This window comes from Nelumbo nucifera, chromosome 1, assembly GCF_055504915.1.
Source record: "Nelumbo nucifera cultivar China Antique chromosome 1, China Antique-T2T, whole genome shotgun sequence".
Lineage (NCBI taxonomy): Eukaryota > Viridiplantae > Streptophyta > Magnoliopsida > Proteales > Nelumbonaceae > Nelumbo > Nelumbo nucifera.
The window spans coordinates 145,754,124-145,778,539 of NC_142649.1; the positions used below are offsets into that span (position 1 = coordinate 145,754,124).

Sequence of the window (24,416 nt, forward strand, 5' to 3'; positions counted from 1 at the left end):
AAGATTCTTAACAATAACTATGGGAAGTAAAACGGTAAGAACAAAGCTAGGAAAGAGAGTTCCCCATATGTAACAACTGTCTACTTATGTCTGTTTCTGCTAAAATACACCATTTCATATGCCTCCCTATGTGTACGTAGACACATAGTAGTATCCAATTGTCAATCCATTCTCACTTGGTTAATCTCATTATTTTTGCTCTAGGATACCATTTCCATCCAACATGACAGATCTGAAATCTTACTAATAGCAACTTCACCAAAACACTGATTATTTTCAAGATTTGACCAAGCCCTTCCAAGGATTTCTGCATAAAATTGGCACTTATTTGTTGGACTAGTCCTCCAATTTAAATAACCTGCTTTATTTGAATCAAAGGCCATTTTGGATTATAGGTGATCTGTTTTGGAAGTTATTGACATGTGCATGTTGCTTTTGTGTTTTTCTTCTCAGTGTTATCCCTACTCAAATATAAACTACATCCATTTTGTAATTAGTTCAACGATTCTTATCAGTCGCAAAAGGAAAAGTACAATTCTCATAGAAATTTATTGTCCTGTAAGAAAATATATCACCAAGATGTGAAATCTCATTATACATCATAGTGTTGACAGAGACAGTCCCTTCAGGTTAGAGACCCCAAGATAAATCAAACCCAGAGATATATGGTAGTAGTTCTTATCTTGTTCTAGGTAGAATAAATAAGCCCCTTCTTTGTCAAATAAGAAAATGAATTCAGTGTTCAAGGATGCAGAACAGATGTCTCTCTCAATTAAGAAGTTCAGAAGATACATGGGAAACTGGAAATAATCACACAGATGACAGACCTCAAGGACAATTTTAAGTCCATCTAGATTGCGTCCTGTCCTAACATCTACAGTTGCTGGAAAAGTTGTATCATTTGCTCCATGTGAAATTGTGAGAAGAAGCTGACAAACATGGCAAGGCTCACTGAGGTAAATAAAAAGTTCAACAACATCTGTAGACTGGGGGCAAATCTGTGAAAATGAACAAAAATATTTAAATAAGTGAAAATATTAAGAAAGTTAACTCCAATTAACAGAATTCTACCATTGCAAAAACAGTCACTTTGTTGGATACTTTTTCTCTTTCAAATATAAATCAAGAATACACGTACCCATATTATATCTTTTCTCTTGAAGCTCAAAAGATCACTTTCATCATTGAAATTTGAGAACATATTAACAACTGGTTTCAGAAAGCAAGCAGGTGGCCGTGATAATACCTGTCTTAATCAGCATCAAGTCAACAAATATCAATCTGCAGTCTGTAAAATGAAAGATACTACAAGAAACTTCTTATGTGCTATAAAAAAATCCACAAGTATAACCAAATTTTTGAAAACTCGTTTATGAGAGAAATTGTAATAGGCAATGTATTAATACAGAGTCAATATGCTAGTCACCAGTTCAATTGTTGTATCAGTTACTATTGTTTAGAAAGTTTTGTTATGATAGCTGATTGAAGAGCCTCTGGAAGCAGGAACCAAATTTGATTCTGCCATTTAAGCTTTAAGCTTCACATGAAGTGTTTTAGGCTGAGACTAGAACTGAAGTACCTTCTCTATTGGAATACCCCATGGTCTTGCTAAAAACGAGGTTTTGAGGGGAAGAGATGTACTCCCAATTGGCAGTATACATTATACATCAGTATACATTCTCATTTTTTTAGATGATTAAAATTTTTATTAATGTATAGATAAGCATGAAGACTCACAAAAAAAAGGAACAGAACCAAAATAAAGCTTAACTGTATACCACCCTCTATAATTAGAACATCTTGCCAACTAAGAACAAAACCTCTATGCCTGAAACCTTTGAACTCACTTAAAGAACAATCCATCAAAAAGCCGTTGACATCTAGACAAGACGCACTACCCACCAAATATCTGTCCACACAATTTAGCATTCTTTGATTATGCTCTTTCCAAAATGCCTGGCAAATGGAAAATGAAACCATAGATCGAATAATGGACCCCTACTTCCCACTGTAGAGAACACTGATGTGGACCCCACTGCTGTGGTCCCCACTGTGTTCGTATGGCAGCATAGCATATATTTTTTGTTAGTTATGTCAGTGTTAGTTGGTAGTTATTTCAGTTTGTTGTTACAGCTTGTTATTTCAGCTTTATTATTAGTTTATTTGCCATGTAAGCAATAAGGGCAATTCGGCCCTTTTACAATTAGTCAACATATATAAATATTAAGAGTGGGTCGGAAAATCATTAAGATTTACCCTCTCTCTCTTTTCTAAAACCCTTCGTGTGCTTCTGCTTCTGAAATCTTTTCCTTGACTTTCGAATTCAAGACTGATTATAGTCTTGATCGACTACTTGGTATTAGAGCAAGGATTAGGGTTTCTCATGTGAGTCTGATCCAGCCAACCACATGAGAGTTGCCTAGGGCTGGAAGACTAAGAAGGAGGATCGGCTGATTCTTGGAGGCTACTGGTAGTGTGCGGCTACTACTAAGAAGATTGTAGAAGGCTGGGAGAGTTCTAGTAGTCAGGAAGAATTAGAAAAGGCTTCAGATCCCCAAGATTAGGGTCGTGCATCAGACAGAAGGTGGCGGCCAGAGATTTTCTTTCATAAAGTAAGTTTTTGCTTGAGAATAACCTTGAAAGAACCATCTTGGTCTACTCTGAGAGGTGCGGCTAGAAAACCTTTTTTTCTCTTTAGGGTTTTGAGAGAAAACCCTAAATTTCAGAACTGTCGTTGGCTTCAGGTCAGATCTGAACTGGGTTCATACAGAATTCTGTTTTTTCCCTTGTTTGTGGAAGACCTAGGCCGGCTGTTATCAGTTGTTTAGGTGCTGTTTTCTATTACAGTAGCTTCAAAAGTTTTTATTGCTAATTCTTAACCAAGAATGGAGTTCAAGAATCAGGGGGAAGGTGCTTTTGGGACTAGCAATTCTGGTAATATGTTTGAGAATGCATTTCAGATTACAACTGTGAAGTTTGATGGATCCAACTACTTAGAATGGGCTCAATCGGCCATGATGGCTATTGGGGGTAGAGGAAAACTTAGCTACCTATTGGGATATGTGAAAGAACCATCTAAGGAGGACCAAATGTATACCAAATGGGTTCAGGAGAACTATTTGGTTATGACATGGCTGTGCAACTCTATGCAGCCACATATCAGCCGAAACTATTTGTGGGCAAAAACAGCCAAGGAAATCTGGGATGTCATGAAAGAGACATACTCCCAACCCCTTAATGTTGCTAGGGCCTATGAATTGAAGTGTGAGGTTAATAACCTTAAGCAAGGAGAGAAACCAGTCTCCGTTTACTTCTCTACTTTGAAATCTTTGTGGCATGAAATTGACCACCTAGAAACACTTGAGTGGGAAAGTTAAAAGGATGCGCAGACTCATAGAAAGCAAGTTGAAACTAATAGGGTTTTTGAATTCCTATCTGGTCTGAATCCTGACTATGATATTATGAGACAACAACTACTAACAAGGGACAGTGTGACCTTATCTCAAGCCTACACATTGGTGCATAGTGAAGAGACTAGGAGAAAGGTTATGATGCAGCATCAGCCCTTCCCACCAGCCTTGGCAGCAGTTAAACCTAAGTCTGGGGGTGATACAGAAAGGGATATAAAGAAGGAAGATAAGCGGGATCTAGTGTGTGAAAATTGCAAGAAACCTAAGCATACTAAAGACACATGTTGGAAGCTGCACTCTCATCTAGTCCCAGCAAAACTGAGGAACAAAAGGGGTAATGCCCATATGGCTATTAATATCAATTCTGCATCCTCATCGGGCACAAAAGGAACGCCTCTAGACACCTTAGCTGCTGTTCAGGCTGCCCTAACACAATTGGAAAAAGAAGTTGGGAATTCAGCTCAGTCATCTCAGTCATCATCAGCTCCTTCCACATCAGCCTTTGCTCATTCAGGTACTCGGGCCTCAGCTTACCATGCTTCAGCTCTAGGTAACACTGAACATTGTTGGGTAATAGACTCAGGTGCATCTGACCATATGACTAGCTTTCCATCACTGTTCACTACCTATCACTTATCTTCTGGTAGAGATAAAGTGTCCATTGGTGATGGTTCCCTTGTTCCCATTTCTGGCAAGGGAGACATCAAGTTGTCTAATACCATTTCCTTATCTTCAGTTTTGCATCTTCCTAAGCTTGATACTAACTTGCTTTCAGTCAGTAGTATTACAAAACATCAAAATTGTTCAGTAACCTTCTTCCTTGGCCAATGTATTTTTCAGGACTTGGAGACAAGGAAGGTGATTGGGACTGGCCGTGAAACAAATGGGATCTATCTACTTGGAGAGAGTTATCATTGGAAAGATCATGAAGATAGGAAGTCTTTTGTTTCTTAATCTGTTAGTCCGGTTATGCTTTGGCATAATCGGTTAGGTCATTTATCCTTTTGGTCTTTGAAGAGTTTGTTTCCTAATTTGTTTGAATCTGTTCAAATGTCAAATTTGAGATGTGAGAGTTGTGAACTTGCAAAGCATTGTAGAACATCTTATTCCTTGAGTAATAAAAGAAGTAGTAATTCTTTTGATGTTGTGCACACCGATGTTTGGGGCCCGTATCACATCCCTTCTATGGGGGGGTACAGATATTTCTTGTTGTTTGTTGATGACTATACCCGTTTTTCTGGGGTTTACCTTATGCGTTCTCGAGATGAGGTTCTTGCTCTGACCCAGATCTTTCATCAGATGATTTTAACCCAATTTGGGGTCAAAATCAAAATCTTCAGATCCGATAATGCGAAAGAATACTTTACTAAGCCACTGGCCTCTTATCTACTTGACCATGGGTGTTGAGCAAGAGCAAGAGAAGAGAGGAGAGGAGAAGAGAGAAGAGAGGTGAGTCGAGTGACTGAAAGCCCTCCAGAACTTAGGGGGCGAATGAAAGAAATTATTATTTATACTAGTCTAGTCGAACAATATAAACAGAAGAGAAATTACAACAGTACCCTTGTGGTACTAAACCTGAATACACAAACAACTGTCAACACTCCCCCTCAAGTTGGAGCATAGATATCAATCATGCCCAACTTGTCACAAAGATCATGATGTCTGGAAAGGTTTAAACCCTTTGTAAAGATGTTTGCAAGCTAGTTCTTAGAAGTGACATAGGGGGTACACACTTCGCCTGTGATAACTTTCTCTCTGATAAAATGCTTGTCAACTTCGATGTGCTTTGTTCTATCATGTAGCACCGGATTGGCAGCAATGCTTATAGCTGCTTTGTTATCACAAAATAGAGTTATAGGTTTGGCCACTGGAAAACCCAACTCCCCCAACAAATTCTTTAGCCACATGCCTTCAGCAACCCCGTGGGCCATAGCACGATATTCAGCTTCAGCACTGGATCTAGCCACCATATTTTGCTTTTTACTCCTCCATGTAACAAGGTTCCCTCCTATAAAGGTGCAGTAGCCACTGGTAGACTTTTTGTCACTTTGGGATCCAGCCCAATCTGCATCTGTATAAACTTCAACTTTCAAATGTTCGTGCTTTTGAAATAACAAACCACTACCCGGATACTTCTTTAGATATCGGAGGATTCTCTCTGCTGCTTCAAGATGGGAAGACCTAGGAGCATGCATGAATTGACTGAGGACACCAACAGCATATGCAATGTCTGGGCGAGTCATAGAAAGGTATAACAATCTCCCTACGAGCCTCTGAAACTATTTCACATCCTTGAGAGGTTCACCACAACTGTCACCTAATTTATGGTTGGGGCCAATGGGAGAGTCAACTGGCTTCACCCCCATCTTCCCAGTGTCCTGAAGTAAATCTAGGACATATTTCCTTTGAGAAATGAAGATACCCTTCTTTGATCGGGCGACTTCAATTCCAAGGAAGTATCTAGCAGGTCCTAGATCCTTCGCTTCAAACTGAGTGGCAAGAAAAAGTTTCAATCTCTGAATTTCATCCTCCCAGTCACCAGTAACAATTATGTCATCCGCATATACAATTAGAGCAGCAATTTTACCTTCTCCTCTTTTCACAAACAGTATGTGATCTGATTGACATTGCCTGTATCCTTTCTGCTGAACTGCTACATGGAATCTGCTGAACCAAGCTCTTGGTGATTGTTTCAGCCCGTATAAGGACTTCTTCAACTTGCACACTTTCTGTTCATTGCCTTGAGCTAGAAAACCAAGAGGTTGAATCATGTACACTTCCTCTTCAAGGTCACCATTCAAGAATGCATTCTTGATGTCAAGCTAGTGTAAAACCCAATCCAGATTAGCCGCAAGAGAGAAAAGGACTCTAATGGAATTCATCTTGGCAACGGGGGCAAAAGTTTCTGCATAATCAACTCCATACACTTGAGTAAATCCCTTTGCCACTAAGTGAGCTTTATACCTTTCCACTGTTCCATCAGCCTTATGCTTGACTGTGAACACCCAATTGGAACCTTTCCCTTAGGAAGATCAACAAGTTCCCATGTGCCATTTTGTGAAGGGCATTAATTTCTTCCCCCATGGCATTTGTCCACTCAGGAACTGAAAGAGCTTCTGCCACATTCTTAAGGATAGGGACACTGTCAATAGAGGTAAGGAAAGCACAGAATGAGGGTGAAATGTTCTCATAGGAGACAAAGTTGGAAATGGGATGTTTAGTGGTGCACAATCTAACACCCTTCCTGTGAGCAATAGGGCGGTCAAGATCATTAGCAGTAGAGGAATCATTTTCAATAGATTCAAGGACATCATTTGAAGCCAAAATACCTGAGTGAGTATGATCCTCCCCCGAGGAGTCTGGTGGCACTGGAGGAACAACTTCCGGATTCTCTATAGCTCTTGAATTTGGTTGGCCTTTGCGACGACGAGAAAAAACACGAAAAGGCGGAGGGTCAGGGAGAGAGGGAAGCTGAACCAGTTTCTCCTCATGCCTACACTCCCCCTGAGGAGAAACAGGATAGAAAGGCTCATCTTCAAAGAAAGAAACATCCATGGAGACATAGAATTTACGAGAAACAAGATCAAAACAACGGTATCCCTTTTGAGTGAAGGAGTAACCAAGAAATATACAAGGGATAGCACGAGAATCCAATTTCCCACGGGTGGGAGACAGATTTTGGACAAAACACCGGCAACCAAAGACACGAGGAGGAATAGAAAGAAGAGGAGCCTTAGGAAAGAGAAGTTGGTGTGGGGCTTTGTACTCTAACTGACGAGAGGGCATACGGTTTATAAGATAAGTAGAACAAAGAACAACTTCAAGCCAAAACCGTTTGGGAACATTCATATGAAGAAGTAAACCCCAAGCCACTTCAAAGAGATGTCGGTTCTTCCGTTCGGCCACACCATTTTGTTGTGGTGTGCAGGCACAAGAGCTATGGTGAAGGGAACCATGCGAAGCAAAAAACTCCGTGAGGTCACTATGAAAAAATTCTTTTGCATTGTCTGATTGAAATCTTGAATGATTTTTGATACTTCTTCCCTAGTTTGCATCGGGTATACCCAAGTATATCTAGAATAATCATCAATGAGGGTAATGAAATACTTGTAGCCACTCTCAGATGGTAAAGTAACAGGGCCCCATACATCAGAATGAACAATGTGAAACGAAGATTCAGATTTACTATTTCTTTGAAGAAAATGAATTCTACAATGCTTACTTAACTGACACGTTTGACAAGAAAAATCAGAAACAGAGATTGACTTAAACAGTTCTGGGAATACAACTTTCAAAGACTCAAAAGACAAATGACCAAGACGACAATGCCATAAATAGACCTTTTTCTTACAGGACTGACTCATAGACTCTGTAACATGAAGACCAGCCTTATTCTCCAGCATGTAAAGTCCATCAGCCATATGACCCCTACCAATCGTCCTCCCGAGGCCAGATCCTGAATCACACAATGGGAAGGGAAAAAATTCACTGAGCAATTCAAGGAATTAGTAACACTACTAACAGAGAACAAATTAATGGGAAATTTTGGAACATGAAAGACATCAGAAAGGGTAAGATCAAGAGGAAGAGAGAGAGTTCCTTGACCAGCTATGAAAGAGTATGATCCATCGACTAGTCTCACCTTGTCTCTTCCAGAAAGAGGGTGATAGGTTTGAAAGTAAGAGAACGTACCAGTCATATGTTTTGATGCTCCAGAATCAATGATCCATGGAGAGTCAGGGGGGCGAATGAAAGAAATTATTATTTATACTAGTCCAGTCGAACAATATAAACAGAAGAGAAATTACAACAGTACCCTTGTGGTACTAAACCTGAATACACAAACAACTATCAACAATGGGATTATTCACCAGAGTACTTGTCCTTATACACCACAACAGAATGGGGTTGCCGAGACGAAGAATAGGCACATATTGGAGGTGGCTAGAAGCATTATGTTTAACTCCAATGTGCCTATCCGTTTCTGGGGCGATGCTATTCTTACAGCAGTGTATCTCATTAATTGAGTTCCTTCACAGGTTCTTGACATGAAGCCTCCCTTTACCCTTCTATACCCTGGTAAAGAATTATTTATTGTTCCCCTTAAAACCTTTGGTTGCACTTGCTTTGTTCAGATTCTTGGACCTCATTGTTCCAAATTTGATCCTAAGGCCTCTAAATGCATTTTTCTCGGTTATGCACAAACTCAAAAGGGTTATTGCTGCTATGAACCTACTTCCGGGAGGAGATTCGTCTCGATGGATGTTACTTTCTTTGAGGAGGTACCCTATTACCCTAGGGTTTCTCCTCAGGGGGAGAGTAGTGAGAGTGGGGTTAACTCATCAAAAGTTCCTTTACCTATTCCATTGAGTGATGAGGGATGTAATGGGGAGGGTTGCCAGAGGTGTTAGGATTTGAGAGTCTATCACATGTGGCGAAGGCAGGTTGATTTCGGTTATCAGCAGTCCAGGCCAGCCCCAGTTCGTTCTGCGGATCCAGATCCAAGTACCACAGTCTCTTTATCAAATCCAGGTTCCCTTGAGATACCTTCCATTGTTACTACTTTACCTTCTTTGGATGACCTTGACCTCCCTATTGCAGTCCGTAAAGGAAAACGGCGTTGCATAACATCCACAGCTCTGCATTTTCCAGTTTTTGTCCTATGATCGCCTGTCTCCCTCTTACAGGTCCTTTCTCACATCAATTGCTGATATTCCTATTCCCAGAACAGTGCAAGAAGCCTTGTCAGTTCCTGAGTGGAAAGATGCAATGAAGGTTGAAATGGATGCCCTTCTAAGGAATAATACTTGGGAGCTAGTTGACTAGCCTAAAGTAAAGAAACCTGTTGGATGTAGATGGGTATTTACTGTGAAACATAATGTTGATGGTTCCATTGAAAGGTATAAGGCCTGGTTAGTTGCAAAGGGATTTACTCAGACTTATGGTATAGACTACTTGGAGACTTTTGCTCCAGTGGCAAAGATGACCACTATTCGAGTTCTGCTATCACTTGTAGCCAGTTATTCATGGCCCTTGTTCCAGATGGATGTTAAAAATGCCTTCCTCAATGGAGACTTACAGGAAGAAGTCTACATGCCGTTACCTCCTGGATTTTATGATGCAGAGACAGGTAAGAAAGTTTTCCGACTGAGTAAAGCCTTGTATGGACTAAAGCAGTCCCCCATAGCTTGGTTTGATAGATTCAGACAAGCCCTTGAAAAATTCGGCTATGTACAGGCCCAGTCAGACCATACATTGTTCATTAAAAGAGTGGACTCTTCTTTGACCTTGCTTGTTGTATATGTGGAAAAGGTGTACCAACAGCCCAACATCTCTTGTCAGTATAAGATGGAGACAGAGATATTTTCTTATAGTCAGGGTGAGAAGAAAATACAGGAGTACTATGCTGGTTTCGTGAACTTGTGGACGGAATATGAATTAGTGTACATGGGTGAAAGCACCTCTGCTTGCTGCATCAAAAATCTGAAAGAACACTTTGATAGGAGGAAAATCATGCACTTTCTGATGCATCTTAGACCTGAATATGAAATTGTAAGGTCCAACATTCTCAGTAGGGGCACTCCTCCCACACTTGACACAGTTTTGGGGGAGCTTCTCAGGGAGGAAACTAGACTCATTACTGAATCGACCTTGAGGTAGAAATCTGATTCCAAGAACAGAGACAGCCTTTTTTATGAGCAAATCCAAGCCCAAGAAGGACTTGTCCCATGTACAGTGATATGAATGTAAGGAATACGGAAATGTTGTCTCACACTATTGGAAGAAAATTTTCTGCACCTACTGCAAACAGCATAAGAGGTTAGCTGCTCCAGCTCTTATCACCCTGCCCCCTTCATCACCAGAAGTTGATCCATCATCTCTAGCCACGAGTTCGCATCCTTCTCTTGATCCTGTAAGTACACCTACACCCATCCATGATCCTCAACCATCCTCTAATCCCCCTTTACGTCACTCTTCTCGAATTTCTCATCCTCTTGACCGCTATGGTTTTCCTTCAAACCATAGCTCCTTCTCTGTTGTTTTGACTGCCACAAATATTCCCACATCACACCAGAAGGCTATAGCTGTCCCACATTGGAAAGAAGCAATGGATACTGAGCGCCAAGCCCTTATGGATAGTGATACTTGGGATATGGTTTTGGCCCGGCCCCTCCAGATGCCTCTCTTATTGGAAGCAAGTGGGTATATTCAGTGAAACTCAAATCTGATCGAAGTCTTGATAGATACAAGGCATGTTTGGTGGCACAAGGGTATAAGCAGGAGTACGGGATAGATTATGATGAGACATTTGCCCCTATAGCTAAGATGACCACCGTTCATCTATTGTTGGCTATATCTGCAATAAAACATTGGGAAATTCATCAGATGGATGTCAAAAATGCTTTCCTGCACGGGGACCTCAAGGAAACTGTTTATATGAAGCCTCCACCAGGATACTATGATAGCTCTCCCCTGGTATGTCGACTCAAAATGTCCTTGTATGGTCTTAAACAAGCTCCCAGGGCTTGGTTTGAGAAATTTCGTTCAGTGATCACAGATGCAGGATTCACCCAGAGCTCTTCAGATTATTCATTGTTCATATCGAGGAGTCCCCAAGGAATTACATTTTTACTTCTTTATGTGGATGGCAGTCTTATTACCAGTGATGACAGTCAAAGCATTTCCTCTCTAAAATAGCTTCTTAGTCAGTCTTTCAAGATGAAAGTACCTTGGTCATCTCACTTATTTCTTGGGTCTAGAAGTTACTCACTCTCCCTGTGGGTATTTTGTTAATCAACACAAGTATGTGATGGACCTTGTGAGATCTGCAAACCTGAGTAATGACAAACAAGTTAACACACCTCTTGAGATGAATCTAAAACTTTCTAAGGATGATGGGGACCCCTGAACAGATGCCACTCTTTATCGACAGCTTGTCGGTAGTCTGATCTACCTCACCATGACACGTCCAGATATCTCTTATGCGGTTCAAGTGGTCAGTCAGTTTGTCTCTTCTCCTCAACAACCGCACATGACTGCAGTCCTTCGCATTATCAAATACATTCGTGGAACACTTTCACATGGCGTCTTCTTTCCTGCATCTCCTTCGCTTAGCTTATCCGCATATGCAGATGCTGATTGGGCAAGATGCCCAAACACTAGAAGCTCCACTACTAGTTGGTGTGTTTTCCTTGGTGACTCTCTTACATCCTGGAAGTGTAAGAAGCAACTGACCGTTTCTAAATCATCTACTAAGGCTGAGCATAGGGCTATGTCATCCATCTGCAGTGAGGTTATATGGCTAAGAGCCCTCCTTAATGACCTTGGTATCTCCTTGTCATCCCCAGTTCCTATTTATGCTGACAATGTGAGTGCTATCGAGATTGCATCCAATCCGGTCTTCCATGAGTGCACCAAATATATAGAGGTTGACTGCCACTTCATTAGAGACCAGTTTTTTGCTGGACACATATCTCTACCACACGTGTCTTATGCCCTACAGCTTGCTGACATATTCATGAAGGCTATAACTTGTGCTTGCCACCAGTTTCTAGTTGACAAACTGATACTCGTACCTCGGCATCAGTTTGAGGGGGTGTAGAGATTGATTTATGTTTCTTACATCTTCTTTCCTTTTTTGGCCCTTGGGACCACTCTTTTATGTTGTAACTTATCTACACTATCTTTTGTTTTATTCTTTCTTGTAAGACAAGGACATAACTGTCCTTTCCATAAGTTAAACATTTCTGGGCGTGTGATTCAAGAGAGAACACATCCTTTTCACTCTCAGCTTTTTCTTCTGTTTTGATCTAAGTTGACAGTTTGCACTCCCTATGTTAGTTCAAAAGAACAACTAAAGGTCTCCATCATCACAAAGACTTGTGTGACAAGTTGGGCATGATTGACATCTATGTCCCAACTTGAGGGGGAGTGTTAAAACTATTAATTTCTTATATGTTTGTGTATATGTAGTGTCGTAGGGGCACAAAAGTCTTTTCCTTTTATTTTATGTGTCACCCTATATATAATGTTTAGAACTGGTGCCACCAACAATTTTTTAATACTCCAATTGATCTCTTCTCTTCTCCTCTCCTTCTCTCTCTCTTCTCTTCTCCTCTCTCCATCTATTTCCACTGATAATAGATATGTTTCCTTTTCTCAGTAAAGAAAAAGCCATTTTAGCTTACTATATTTTCTACCTTTCTCTATTTCCTAATAAAACTCTTTTATATCAACTAAAGGAAAAAGGGTCATGGGAGAAAAGGCTTGTCTTCTCAAGGAGAATTTATGCAAGTATAAATTCTTATGTTTCTCAGATTGAGAAACTACCTTGGAAGAAAGTCAAGCATACTTTGGGGGGTCGGGGGGATGATTTTGTTTATGAAAATAACCTGAAATCAATGCAATATTAAATGAGAAAAAAGAGAGAGTGAAGAATAGCAGAAAACAGTACCAAGAACAATAGAGAGAAGAGAGTATAGAGAGAGAAAAGCATTTGGTGCAGCAAGAGACTGATTTCTTCCTATCTGCCACTTAACTTATTTTATTATAAATAGAAAAGGAAATTACAAATTACCCCTATTTATGTAAAGTAATTACAGACAAATAAACCTGCTACCTATAATTCTAATACTACCCTCAAGCTGGAGCATAAATATCATAAAGTTCCAGTTTGTTACAAATGTAATCCATCTGTGAGCAATTTAGACTTTTGGTGAAGAGATCGGCTAACTGATCCTCCGACTTGACATATGAGATAACAATATCACCACTTGCAACTTTCTCTCCCACAAAATGGCAGCCAACCTCTATGTGTTTAGTTCTTTCATGAAAAGTGGGTTGGAAGCAATACATGTAGCAGCTTGGTTGTCACAAAACAACTTTATGGGCTTAGACACAGGAATTCCAATCTCCTTTAACAAAACTCACAAGCCATATGCATCATTGCCCTATACTCAGCCTATGCACTGCTTTTAGAAACTACATTCTGCTTCTTACACTTCCAAGTGATCAACATCCCACCTAGGAAAGTGAAATAACCCATGCTGAACCTTCTAGCCACTAAGGATCTTACCTAATCTTCATCTGAATATCCTTCTAATGACAACTATCCCCCCTTCTTATATAACAAGCCATGACCTGGAGCACCTTTAACCATACCTTTTCCACATACACCTCTACCAGATCCTCCACCCCTAGCCGCAGCCAAAGTTGACCTCTCTAAAACAAAATTAGATCTCCTAATTCGTGAGAACACTTCAGAAAGAGATGGAATATCACTACTACCCCAAATTTGAGCATGTGATAGCTCATATTCAGCTCTCAAGCCAAGTAGAAACCTTGCAACATCAAGGTGCTCCTTTTACTGTTGTTGTATTTTCAAGTTTGTAGATAGGGGCTAGTACACATTCAAGTCATTTCTAAGATTCTTCAAGGATGAAGAATACTCTTCCACACTTTTGTCTCCCTAATAAAGAAGAAAAAACACCTGATACAATTGATAAATTTTGGTAACATTATCTTGACCAGAGTAAAGCTGCTTCATGTAACATTATCTGGGCATTCTTTTGCACTTAATCATTGTAATAATTTGATCCACTTTCTGGCTTGGTATCCTTAATATATTCCAGCTTCCCTTCTCTTGTAAAAAACCTCAACAGACTTTTCCCGAGGAGAACATATTGCTTGTTTGGAGGAACTAATCTGGGATGCCGTTAGATGCTTGAAATAAAGGAGTCTTCTTCTAGTTTGTTTTTAGCTTGGTTGGAAGGATTTTTTTTAGTTTTCTTGATGGGTGTAATCTTAGCACCTGTTAGATGGATGTACTTAGTTTTTCTTTTCCTTTTTTACTATTAAAAAATAATTTTCACCATTCAACTTAGTTGAAGCCATTTGAACAGGAAAAAAAAATGTGGGTTTATCATCAACCCAGATTTGTTTTCACCACCAGAAGCCATAGGAACGGATGAAATAGAGAACCTACTATACTAATTACCAACAGTCTAGTCCACACAATGAAACTCACCACTAGCCTTAAAACTTCAAATAATCAACTGCTTGAAACAAATTTTACACTCACACCAAATTTGCACCCCTTACTAACAGCAAACAATCTCATAAAGACCATGACACAACTAAAACACACTCCCTGTTATAACAGATTTCTCAACTACACCACACCAACTGATGCAGGCATCAAAATCTGCATAGAACTTATCTCAAACAATCATTTGGCAGCCCTCTTTGAACTGCCAAGTAGAGGGACTCTGTTCACCACTCAACTCACAAAATCTGAACCAAACCGAGGCATAACAGCCACCTTTTCCTTGATCTGATCAGTTACACCATCACTGACTGTGTTTCTCTATGTGCAAAAGAAGAAAACTCCTATGTGCAGATTGGTTACAGTCTTAAAGAAGAAGGAATTGGTTCAGGATATCAATGGTGCTTGATACCATGAAATTAACCTAAAATCAATGCAATATTAAAAGAGAAAAAAGAGAGTGAAGAATAGAAGAGAACAGTAGCAAGAACAATAAAGAGATCAGAGAATAGGGAGAGAAAAGGGTTTGGTGCCAAGTAGAGGGACTTTATTCACCACTCAACTCACAAAATTGGAACCAAACTGAGGCATAACAGCCTCCTTTTCCTTGATGCAATCAGTCACAACAGCAGACTGTGTCTCTCTAGGCGCAAAAGAAGAAAACTCCTATGTGCAGATTGATTACAGAAGAAGGAATCAGTTCAGGTTATCAATGGTGCTCTGATACCATGAAAATAACCTGAAATCAATGCAATATTAAAAGGAAAAAAAAGAGAGAGTGAAGAATAGCAGAGAACAATAAAGAGAAGAGAGAATAGGGAGAGAAAAGGGTTCAGTGCAGTAGGAGATTGATCTCCTCCGATCTTCCGTCCAACTTATTTTATTATATAATAGAAAAATACATTACAAAATTAGTCCTGTTTATGTAAAGTAAAGAAATAAACCCGCTGCCTATAATTCTAACAGTTTATATGGTTTGTAGGAGGTGAATGTAAAGTTATATTTTGTTCTTTTTTCTTTATAAATTAGGAAATGCTTATTTTATTTTCATGTGCATTTTTCCATGTATTAATATAATACTTCTGTTACCAATCAAAAGAAGAAAAGGTAACGATATATTTTGTTACTTTCATCTCAAAATCATCAAATAAAGGATGAATGCATTATCATGGAACTACTTAAAAAAAGTCCTTTGCAATACATACTTTCAAAGGGCAGTTATCAAAAACAATATGTATACATACTTTCAAAGGATGAAATGAAACTGAAGGGAGATGCTTGAAGAGCCTAATTCCAAGAAACGTTTCCAATTGCTTCTGGCGGGAACTATCGACAACTGCATTTTTGTACCTTCTTTGCAAAGTTATCTTCATATTCTGTGCAGCAGAGAACTGCTTAAATTTGCCAGGTTCATCAGTAAATATGCTGAGGATTTGGCTATGCATAGCTTTAGAACCAGTATACAATGTTGCATGAATATCACCAGCCAACAAGAAAAGGTCAGCAAGCTGAGATATTGGTGATAATATTGTTGACTTCTTGAACTCTTCGAATGACATGTCAAATCTCTTCCAAGGTTTATCCGGACATGGATGCATCCAGGTTGTTGTCCTAGTGTTGTGATCAATATAATATGTTTTTCCTGTTACAGCATCAGAACGTTTCTCCCAGCCTGGTGGCAAAGGAGCAGTATACCCACCAGAATTATATACTGAAGCCAAATCAGTGTCAAGTGATATCCCTAGCCGCCTACATTGCTCTACAAAAACTTGGAGGGACCCAAAATAACTAGCAGCATTGGTTCTGTCCAAAGAATCTGCACAGTTAAAACGTATTACCCCACTCTGGCGAGATCTTAAGCAGAAAACACCCTCAAAGTCTTCATTATACACCAGCTCTCCTTGGCAATCATTAAGTTGTTGCCGTGAGAGAAGATAATCTCCTTCAGAAATTCCTACAGATATTGTAGGTTGTTTCAGGAGTTTCCAGAGCCCTTCAATTGTCTGTTGTTCACCTTTCAGTTTTACACTTGCATGCCAATCATAATTTATTAAATTAAGCCGAGTGTGCAGAAGTTTCCCACTTGATCTAATATGGTTCATGGATTCTTCAAAATGCTGTACCAAAATGGACTCAGATTTTCCCTCCCCATTTCTGAGCAAGTTGACACATAAAATAGGAACCAAAGGACTTTTGTTCTGATTTACTCCATCAGTTACTTCTATATTGTGAGCACCATACCTCTTACTTAACCTCTGGTAGTATTGCAAGCTTCCCTTATAAGGATTATCTGAAACATAAATTTCTGCTTCTGCAGCAGTGATCCTCAGTTCTGCACCCCACCGGATTGGTATGGTGCCTCGTCTCCAAACATATGTATTAAAAGGAACACTTTGGCCATTCCTCCTAGGAACCCATACAAGTTGCTCGCACTCCACTTCATTTCCTGTTAAATCCACATTTTTAATGAGTTCAATGGAATTACATTATACTGCAATTCCATGGTGATATTCATGTTAAAAAATATGAGTTTTTTCACATTACAATGACCTGAGGTGACAAATAACATTGTAATAAATAATAATTACATCTCTTCATTAACAATAGAAAACCAAGAATTTGAAGTTTAAGTATAGAAATGTAAGAGTTCTAAATGACAATATACATAAGCAAGGTTCAAAGTTTCATTACACCCCAATATGCCAGACGGTTCTTATCGGGTGTTTCAATCACACTCCTCCCTTTTTTTTCGATTTTTTTAATAGGTCAGGGGGTCGGTCTTAGACCTGCCCACCCCCTGAAATTGATCAAAACCCCAAAGCACTTTGATTTCAAGTATTAGGGGCCTGCCAATACAATACAATATGCCCGATACAGGTTGATCGTATCAAAACTTGAACCTTGCACATAAGTTTCCTTCCTCTTGTGGACCAATAATGAAATCTGAAAAAGTGGTCCAACCAGTGGCTAATTATATGGACATGCAGAATGGTAATAGGGTATGGAACCCCCAATTCTGTAGAATTCCAAATGGTTGGGAAGTGACATCCCTCATTGATCTGTTACAGTTGCTGTACAATAAAAGTTTGATTGAGGGAAGGGAGGACAGGAGTACATGGGCCTTGGAGAAATGAGGAAACTTAACTGTAAGATAAATTAAATAACAGACTGGTAAGGGAAGAAATTTCTGATTTCTCAAGTTCAAGAATTTGGAACAGTAATATCCCATCCAAACTGTCATTTTTGTTTTGTCTAAACAGCAGCTCTAAACAAAATCTAAACCAGAGAAAATTTTATGAGAAGGGATATAAAAGTGGATGATATGAGTTGTGTATTATGAAGTAATAATATGGAATTAGCAGCCCATTTATTACTTCATTGTGAATCTTCTTACAGGATATGGAGTAGAATGATGTATCTCTTTGGGGTGGGTTGAGATGTGTTTCTGGGGAGATATTAAGAGCTTCCTAGGACCTTGGAATTTGAAAGGTTTGGGTAAGGGTGGAAGAGTGGCTTGGAATATTATTCCAGCAGAAGTATTGTGGGTGATATTTTTTTGGTGAATTGTGAGCCGTGTGGGAGGAGAGAAATGCTCAAATTTTTTAAGGGAAGCAGGCTTCAATAGAGGAGGTTATAAAGAGGGTTTTGGGTATGCTGCATTCATGGAAGGCAAATCATAGATTATTCAAAGGAAAGCCATACAATACCTTTTTGATAACAAAAATATTTTTGTGAAGCCATAGGACTAGTTTTTTATATATGTCAGTCCTTATGGTTGTATACCCTTTGTATAGTATAGATTCTCATTGTACAGGGGAAGCTTTTTGTACCTCCTTATACATTTAATGAAATACTTTACATGTTCCAAAAAAATGAGAGGTCTAACCAAACTCTTCTAACATGAAAGAGCACAAAGATTGAGTCCGGATTTGCTCATCACACACACCTCACTGCACATTGCAGCTGCGCATCGGGTACATCTCCCACACTTGTATGTTTTCATTCATGGGGAGGTGTTCCAATTCACGGCTGAAAGTGCTCTGAGTGGGTATGAGGAGCATTCTGTAAGGAGTAAATTCAGATTCATAAATATTGGTGTGGTAGCAGTATCTCCCCCCAAAGTCTAACCTGGTAAGGTTACCTCCCAATACAGATCTCCATGCCTGACCCTGTCATTAGCCAATGCATCTGCTAACTGATTTAGCAGACCTTTGGACCAGTGATTTAAAAGGAGCGCCTAGGCACACAGGCAAGGCGCATTTTGGGGTATGTGCCTCGCCCAGGTCCTAGGCGCACCCCTTTCAAAAGGCGCACGCCTGATGTGCTTAGGCACACATTGCAATAAAATATCTTCTTAAAAGGCAACGTAAGTTATAAAATCATTATTTTTTATGTGAGAAATAGGAATTTCAGACCCTAACATAGACTTGTTCGGGCTTGCCTCGAGGGGCATGGTACAAAGGCGACTCATAGAATCGAGAATACAATATGTTTTACATCACATTAGCTACTTGAAGTTGAAGCAATGAAATTAAGGAGAAAAAGAGATTGTGGGTTTTACATGCTTGAAAATGCTTTATATATTTGCTTTTATTTTTAAATTTTCATTTGAATACACTTTACGTGTTATGTTTATGTATTTTAATTTTAGATAATAGGTTTTTTAAAACATTTATTTTAAAATTTAAGTTTATATTTTTTTACTAACATTATTTTTAATACTTTTTGCATTTTTTTTTAATTTTTGGCATTTTTTTTGAATTTTATGACTTTTTTTTTTATTTTTTAGCTTTCTTTTTTGTAATTTTGTGCCTTTCTTAAAAAGGTTCGTGCCTCGCCTTGCGCCTTGCGCCTCAGGCGCAAATTGGCCCTTGCGCTTTTAAAACACTTCTTTGGACCTATTTGAACAAGATATTCATGCTTGAGATATAAAAAATTAAAAAATATATATCTATTTGCAAGCCTCCAAGTGCCTTGACAACCTTCTCTCAAGTCTCAACTACCATATCTGTCTATCACCACTTAGGAGTCCCCTTCTAACCCTAGACTGGTGTAGTAGACCAGCAACTATACTCCCTGAAGAATAGTCATGGTCTCAAGAACAAAACCCTGAACTCCCCACACAACATCTATCAAAATTCAACTTGGTAGAGTCTTGTGGGTAGAATTCAATTCCAATGTTTTGTTGTATGACCTGATCCTTCCTGATCAATGAAGAGGCCACAGTTCCAAACCCATTGTATCATCAGTGCTAAAGACGCTGAAGACTGAACTCCCCTTGGGCAAAGCTGCACATATCATTGCTTCAGAAGCCTGCCTCCTGTTTAAGAAAAGTCTAGCATTCCTTTCTTCCCAATGAAAATGTTAGCAATTCTTTTTCCTTGTTATGTGCATTATCCAAACAATTTATCTGAAGAGAAAAAGAGGAATACTAATGGATTGAAGGGGGACAAAATACTTTGAATTTAAAAAATGAAATGCATGCCTTTTTTTAATTTTTGACTTGCACATACATCTAGTATGTTCCCCAGAAGTGGTTCACTATCTTTAACTTTAGTTCTATAAAATGTGAGCAAAATACCAAACAAGAACTCTAACATAATTAACGAGGAGTTTGAACAATAATGATATTCCAGGATGGCTTTTTTGTCAGTAACAGTAAATTTTATTGCTTTATAAAATATGATACAAACTTTAAATGAAATTCAGTATAGTAGAACACATCATTCCCAGATGATCCAGTACCCTACTGCCCCCCCAAATAGACATCAGTAGGCCCCTTCCTTTAAACTAATCAGATAGTTACCTCACCAGAGACTGTCTGCTGACCCCTTCCAGAGCTAGTGAGTCAGCAGTGGAGTTTTCGGACCTAGGCACCCAACTTAGCTCTACCTGTAAGACATGGATTATAGATTTAGCTTCTCTAATTTGGTTTTCCTCCATGGACCCTCCAGTGGGCCTCACGGCCATGCAATAATAGTTCTGGAATACCCTTCAACAATCAATTCCCTGAACTCCAAGGATTTTGCCAACCTTAAACCTTGAAGCATTGCCATCAGTTCTGCTCCAATGGAGTTTCATGGCCAATGGACCCAGAAAATGCAAATAAGATATCACCATCATGGTTTCTATACATACCTCCAATGCCAGATTGCCCTGGTTTCCAAAGCTGCAGCAATTAAGATATTCCAGGAGCATTCAACTTGTGCATGAAACATTGAGGCTTTAACAAGGAAGAATGGATATGGATGATACTATGAAAAGGAGAGTTAATATAGCATATTGACAGAAGACTGAGTGAAAAAAGAATAGAAGCTAAGAAAGTTCACCATCATCATCATCATCCTTGACAGGGCTTCCCTCTTTCTTTAGTACAATACATATTTGCTTTTCAAAAAAAAAAAAAAATTATCATCATCTAAGCCTTGTCCTAACTATATGGGGTCAGCTACATGAATCCTGCTTCATCATTCCGTATTGTTTAGTGCCACATATGGCAGAGTACTGATGATAATAGGGGAGAGATGATTGTGAATAAAGACTAACAATAAAATTGTAAGTTTGATTGTATACTGCCTGTTTCTCAGCAGTTAACATTAATTTTATGGCTGCTTCATTGTTAATCTGGTGCCTTCAGGGATTGAAGGTTCTAAAGAGAAGGGAGGGAGTATTCTATTTTTCCTCGGGGCCTACCATTGCTGGGGATTTTAGTGCTTCTTCAGGACCCAGGATTATGTACCCCATAGGAATATGCCAGGCAGAGATAGAAGGGGACTCTTAGGTGGTCATTGAACAAATGAGAGACAGAGAGGAATGGCCTTGGATACTTAACCATCCTATCAAAGAGGCTAGATCCCTCACATCCAAAATATACATCTCATTCAGACAGGTGCCAAGATATGCCAATTCTTTCATTTCTCTTGTAAGGCCTAGAGTTGGGAGACCCAAGCTGTATTTGGAGTGTCTGTTCCCAGATAGTTCTGCCTTTATATTCTTAGTTTTTTTTTTCTTTTTTTGGATTCTTTAAATAGGCTGCCTGATGTGCTCTCTCTGGCTGTTGTAGCTTTTTGTTTTTTCAGTTTTTCCAGGGCTTATCATCTCCTTTTTGAGAAGGCAAAAAGATTGTACTTTAAATGAAGCTTGTAGGATTAAGATATCAATGACAAAATTTTGTCAACTATCTTCATTTCAGAAGTGATACACCTCAAGCAAGACTAGGTGATAGTATTAAAATATAGTTTTACAAACAAAGAAATGAATTAAAATAAAGGAACAACCAATAGAAGGAGAATTTTGTTGAAAAAGATGGATATGAGTGTGGTTGTTTGTTGGACTTTCTTCATTCGTATTTTTATATAGGGGATTTTTCTCTTATCGCCAGTTATTGTACTGTTTTTCATTTCATGAATTTTCTTTCATTAAAAATGATTTTTTCTTTCTCACAAGCAAAAAAAAAATCATCTTTCCTCCTTCCTAATGAATTTTTCTTTCACAAGCAAAAAAAATCTCAGGGAAAGCCTACTTTCCTAAAAATTTATATCCTTATTCCTCTTTAATTCAATGAACAACTATTGAAAGGCTTTGTAAGGACAAAAAAATTTTACCTGTGCCAAAACATGAATTCAGCCCTCTAGCCAAGTATCGAGTACCAGGATGCAGTTTACTGCGACGAGCTAGAAGAGCAACTATTCCTTCTTGCTGACCTGAGCTTCCAAATACTCGAGCTTCTGCAAACCCCTAGAAATAAATGTCAATAGAAATGAATATTATGAACAAATTAGTTTGAGAACAACCAAAGATGGTACATTAAAACTTTATGGTTGTTACAACACTTAGATCAATGCCAATGTGAATTGCAATCTTGCACAGTTTCACAGGCAACTAAAACTGAAAGTGATAAAAGGAATGGTGAAAGGAACAGAGTCCATACAAAGCTCATAAAATGTGCATTGAGCTCAGATACATGGTTTAAGTCGGAATAAGAAAATCTTCTATCAGTACAGCTAAAGAAACAGTTTTGAAGTGAGACAACAGTCAAGAGGTGCAAAGCATGACGCAAATGTTATTTATTGTCTGATTTAATAAAATTTCATAGAATAATCATAAAAAAATCATAGAAATACTTCAAAGGGAAAAAACTAAGATACTGTTTTTCTTTTGTTTGTAGAGAGAAAGAGAGAGAGAGAATCATATACTGATTAAAACATTTCGCTATTACCTCAAAAGAACTAATCTCAGAGATCTAAATAAATTCTAAAAGAAGTGGATGAATTAAGGTTAATTGAACAGGGAAAACAGTGCACCAAGTATGGAGTAAAAACCTGCAGAAGAATAGCACAGTGTTGTGCCAGCCCAATTTCTTTGAAAGGCCTTGAAAACCAGCCATTCCAAACAAACTCATCATCTGGATTTTGCAATGGCATAGGACTTGGAAAAGGTCGAGTGATGTCCCTTGTTTCACAGTAGTAATGCTTCCCATCAATGTCAATCTCAGCAAATTCTTGAATGGTCTTTAGCTCCCCTTTACCCTGAGGTTGGGGATTTTGAAGTGGAATCTTGATCCATTGGCTCTCAGTGACAGTATATACACATCCTCCACCAGGTAAATTTGGTATGGTGGAGGTCAATTTAGTTGCAACTAGAAGCAATCCAAAGCTTCCTAAGGCAGAATAGCCCAGTATTGCCCTGGCATAAGTTCTACTCTTACACAACAGCCACCTTGATCCATTTGTTATGTAGTTCAGAGCTTCATCTTCAGAACCAAAAACATCAATTCCCTTCTTCCCATTGTAGCCCAGTGATCCAGTTGTTGGATCAACATAAATCACCTGGGTATCACTCCGCGTAGACAAGCTGACAACAATATATACTTCTCCAGTATTGAGAATAACAACAACAACAGAGGTATTCCTTAAACAAACTGCAAAGGAACACCAAAATCGTGAATTTAGCAAGGAAGCACAAAAAGGGATATCAACAGACAATTTAGGACACTGAGGTCCCAAGAACTCTCATAATGATCCTTCATCTATGTTTTACAGTAAACATAAAACATTAATCAGCACTTTACAATCAATGAGCAAAAGTTCTTCAATCATACTTTTGATCACAAAAGTATATAGTGCAGTCTAAACTTCAAGCAATTTTAAATTTGGCAGATGTATAGACCTGTTCATTGGCAGGTAGGCCCGTTTTAGGCCCATTTTGAGGACTGCAGGCTCGGGATCGGGCTGAAGTATTAGGCCCGATTATCTTTCGGGCTAGGCTTGGACTTTTTAAATAATCCTGGCCCAAGCCCAATAATATTATAAATAATAAAAAAATATATGTTAGTAATAGGTATTAAGTAATAATTTGCATTTTTATTTTGTCTTTTGTATTGTGTGTGATTTCTTTTGGGTTTGAACTTAGTTGTTTATTTGTATCTTGGGCAGCAATATTTTTTATGTGCAAAATGTGATTGGATAGGAACACGTTAAAAAATATGGAATCAGAAGATAGAATTAAGATATTGCATAATGTACACCAGGCTTCGGGCTTTATATTAGGGCCAGGCTTGGGCTCAAGCCAGGACAATTTCTGTTAATAAGTAGTAAAGCCTGGTCCAAGCCCGGCCCATGAACAGGTCTACAGATGCACACTGGGACTACCCAATCAATGACATTTTGAACCATGGTCTGTCTAGGATAGTCCCTATTTGGATTAGTTAAACCTATAATACCTGAATACCTGTATAAGGGAGCTGTATTGTGTCAGAAAATTCAATTTTTAGTGTAAATTTCATATTAATCATCTGTCTAACCATGTCCTTGCCACATTTAGGTAATCTGAACTGATGAGCATATGCACTGCACTTTTCATCTGTTGGACCTATTTAAGATTTTTCATATTAAGATGAAGGACTTATGAAATTGACGGAAGAAAATAAAGACCATCAGGTGAAATACTGAAATGAAACAAAG

General features: G+C 38.8%; 1 protein-coding gene across 2 annotated transcripts in view; it reads right to left on the reverse strand.

The window, feature by feature from the left end:
* The window catches only part of LOC104588319 (putative phosphoinositide phosphatase SAC9), a 152,243-nt gene that overhangs the window by 118,202 nt on the left and 9,625 nt on the right, over positions 1–24,416 (reverse strand). For both annotated transcript variants that reach the window (XM_088894594.1, XM_088894595.1), the window contains exons 4-8: positions 22,776–23,374; positions 22,059–22,191; positions 15,699–16,900; positions 1,139–1,246; positions 828–998 (exon numbers count right to left, since the gene is read on the reverse strand). In XM_088894594.1, the coding sequence (XP_088750720.1) occupies positions 828–998; positions 1,139–1,246; positions 15,699–16,900; positions 22,059–22,191; positions 22,776–23,374 (2,213 nt within the window). The remainder of the gene's footprint in view (positions 1–827; positions 999–1,138; positions 1,247–15,698; positions 16,901–22,058; positions 22,192–22,775; positions 23,375–24,416) is intronic.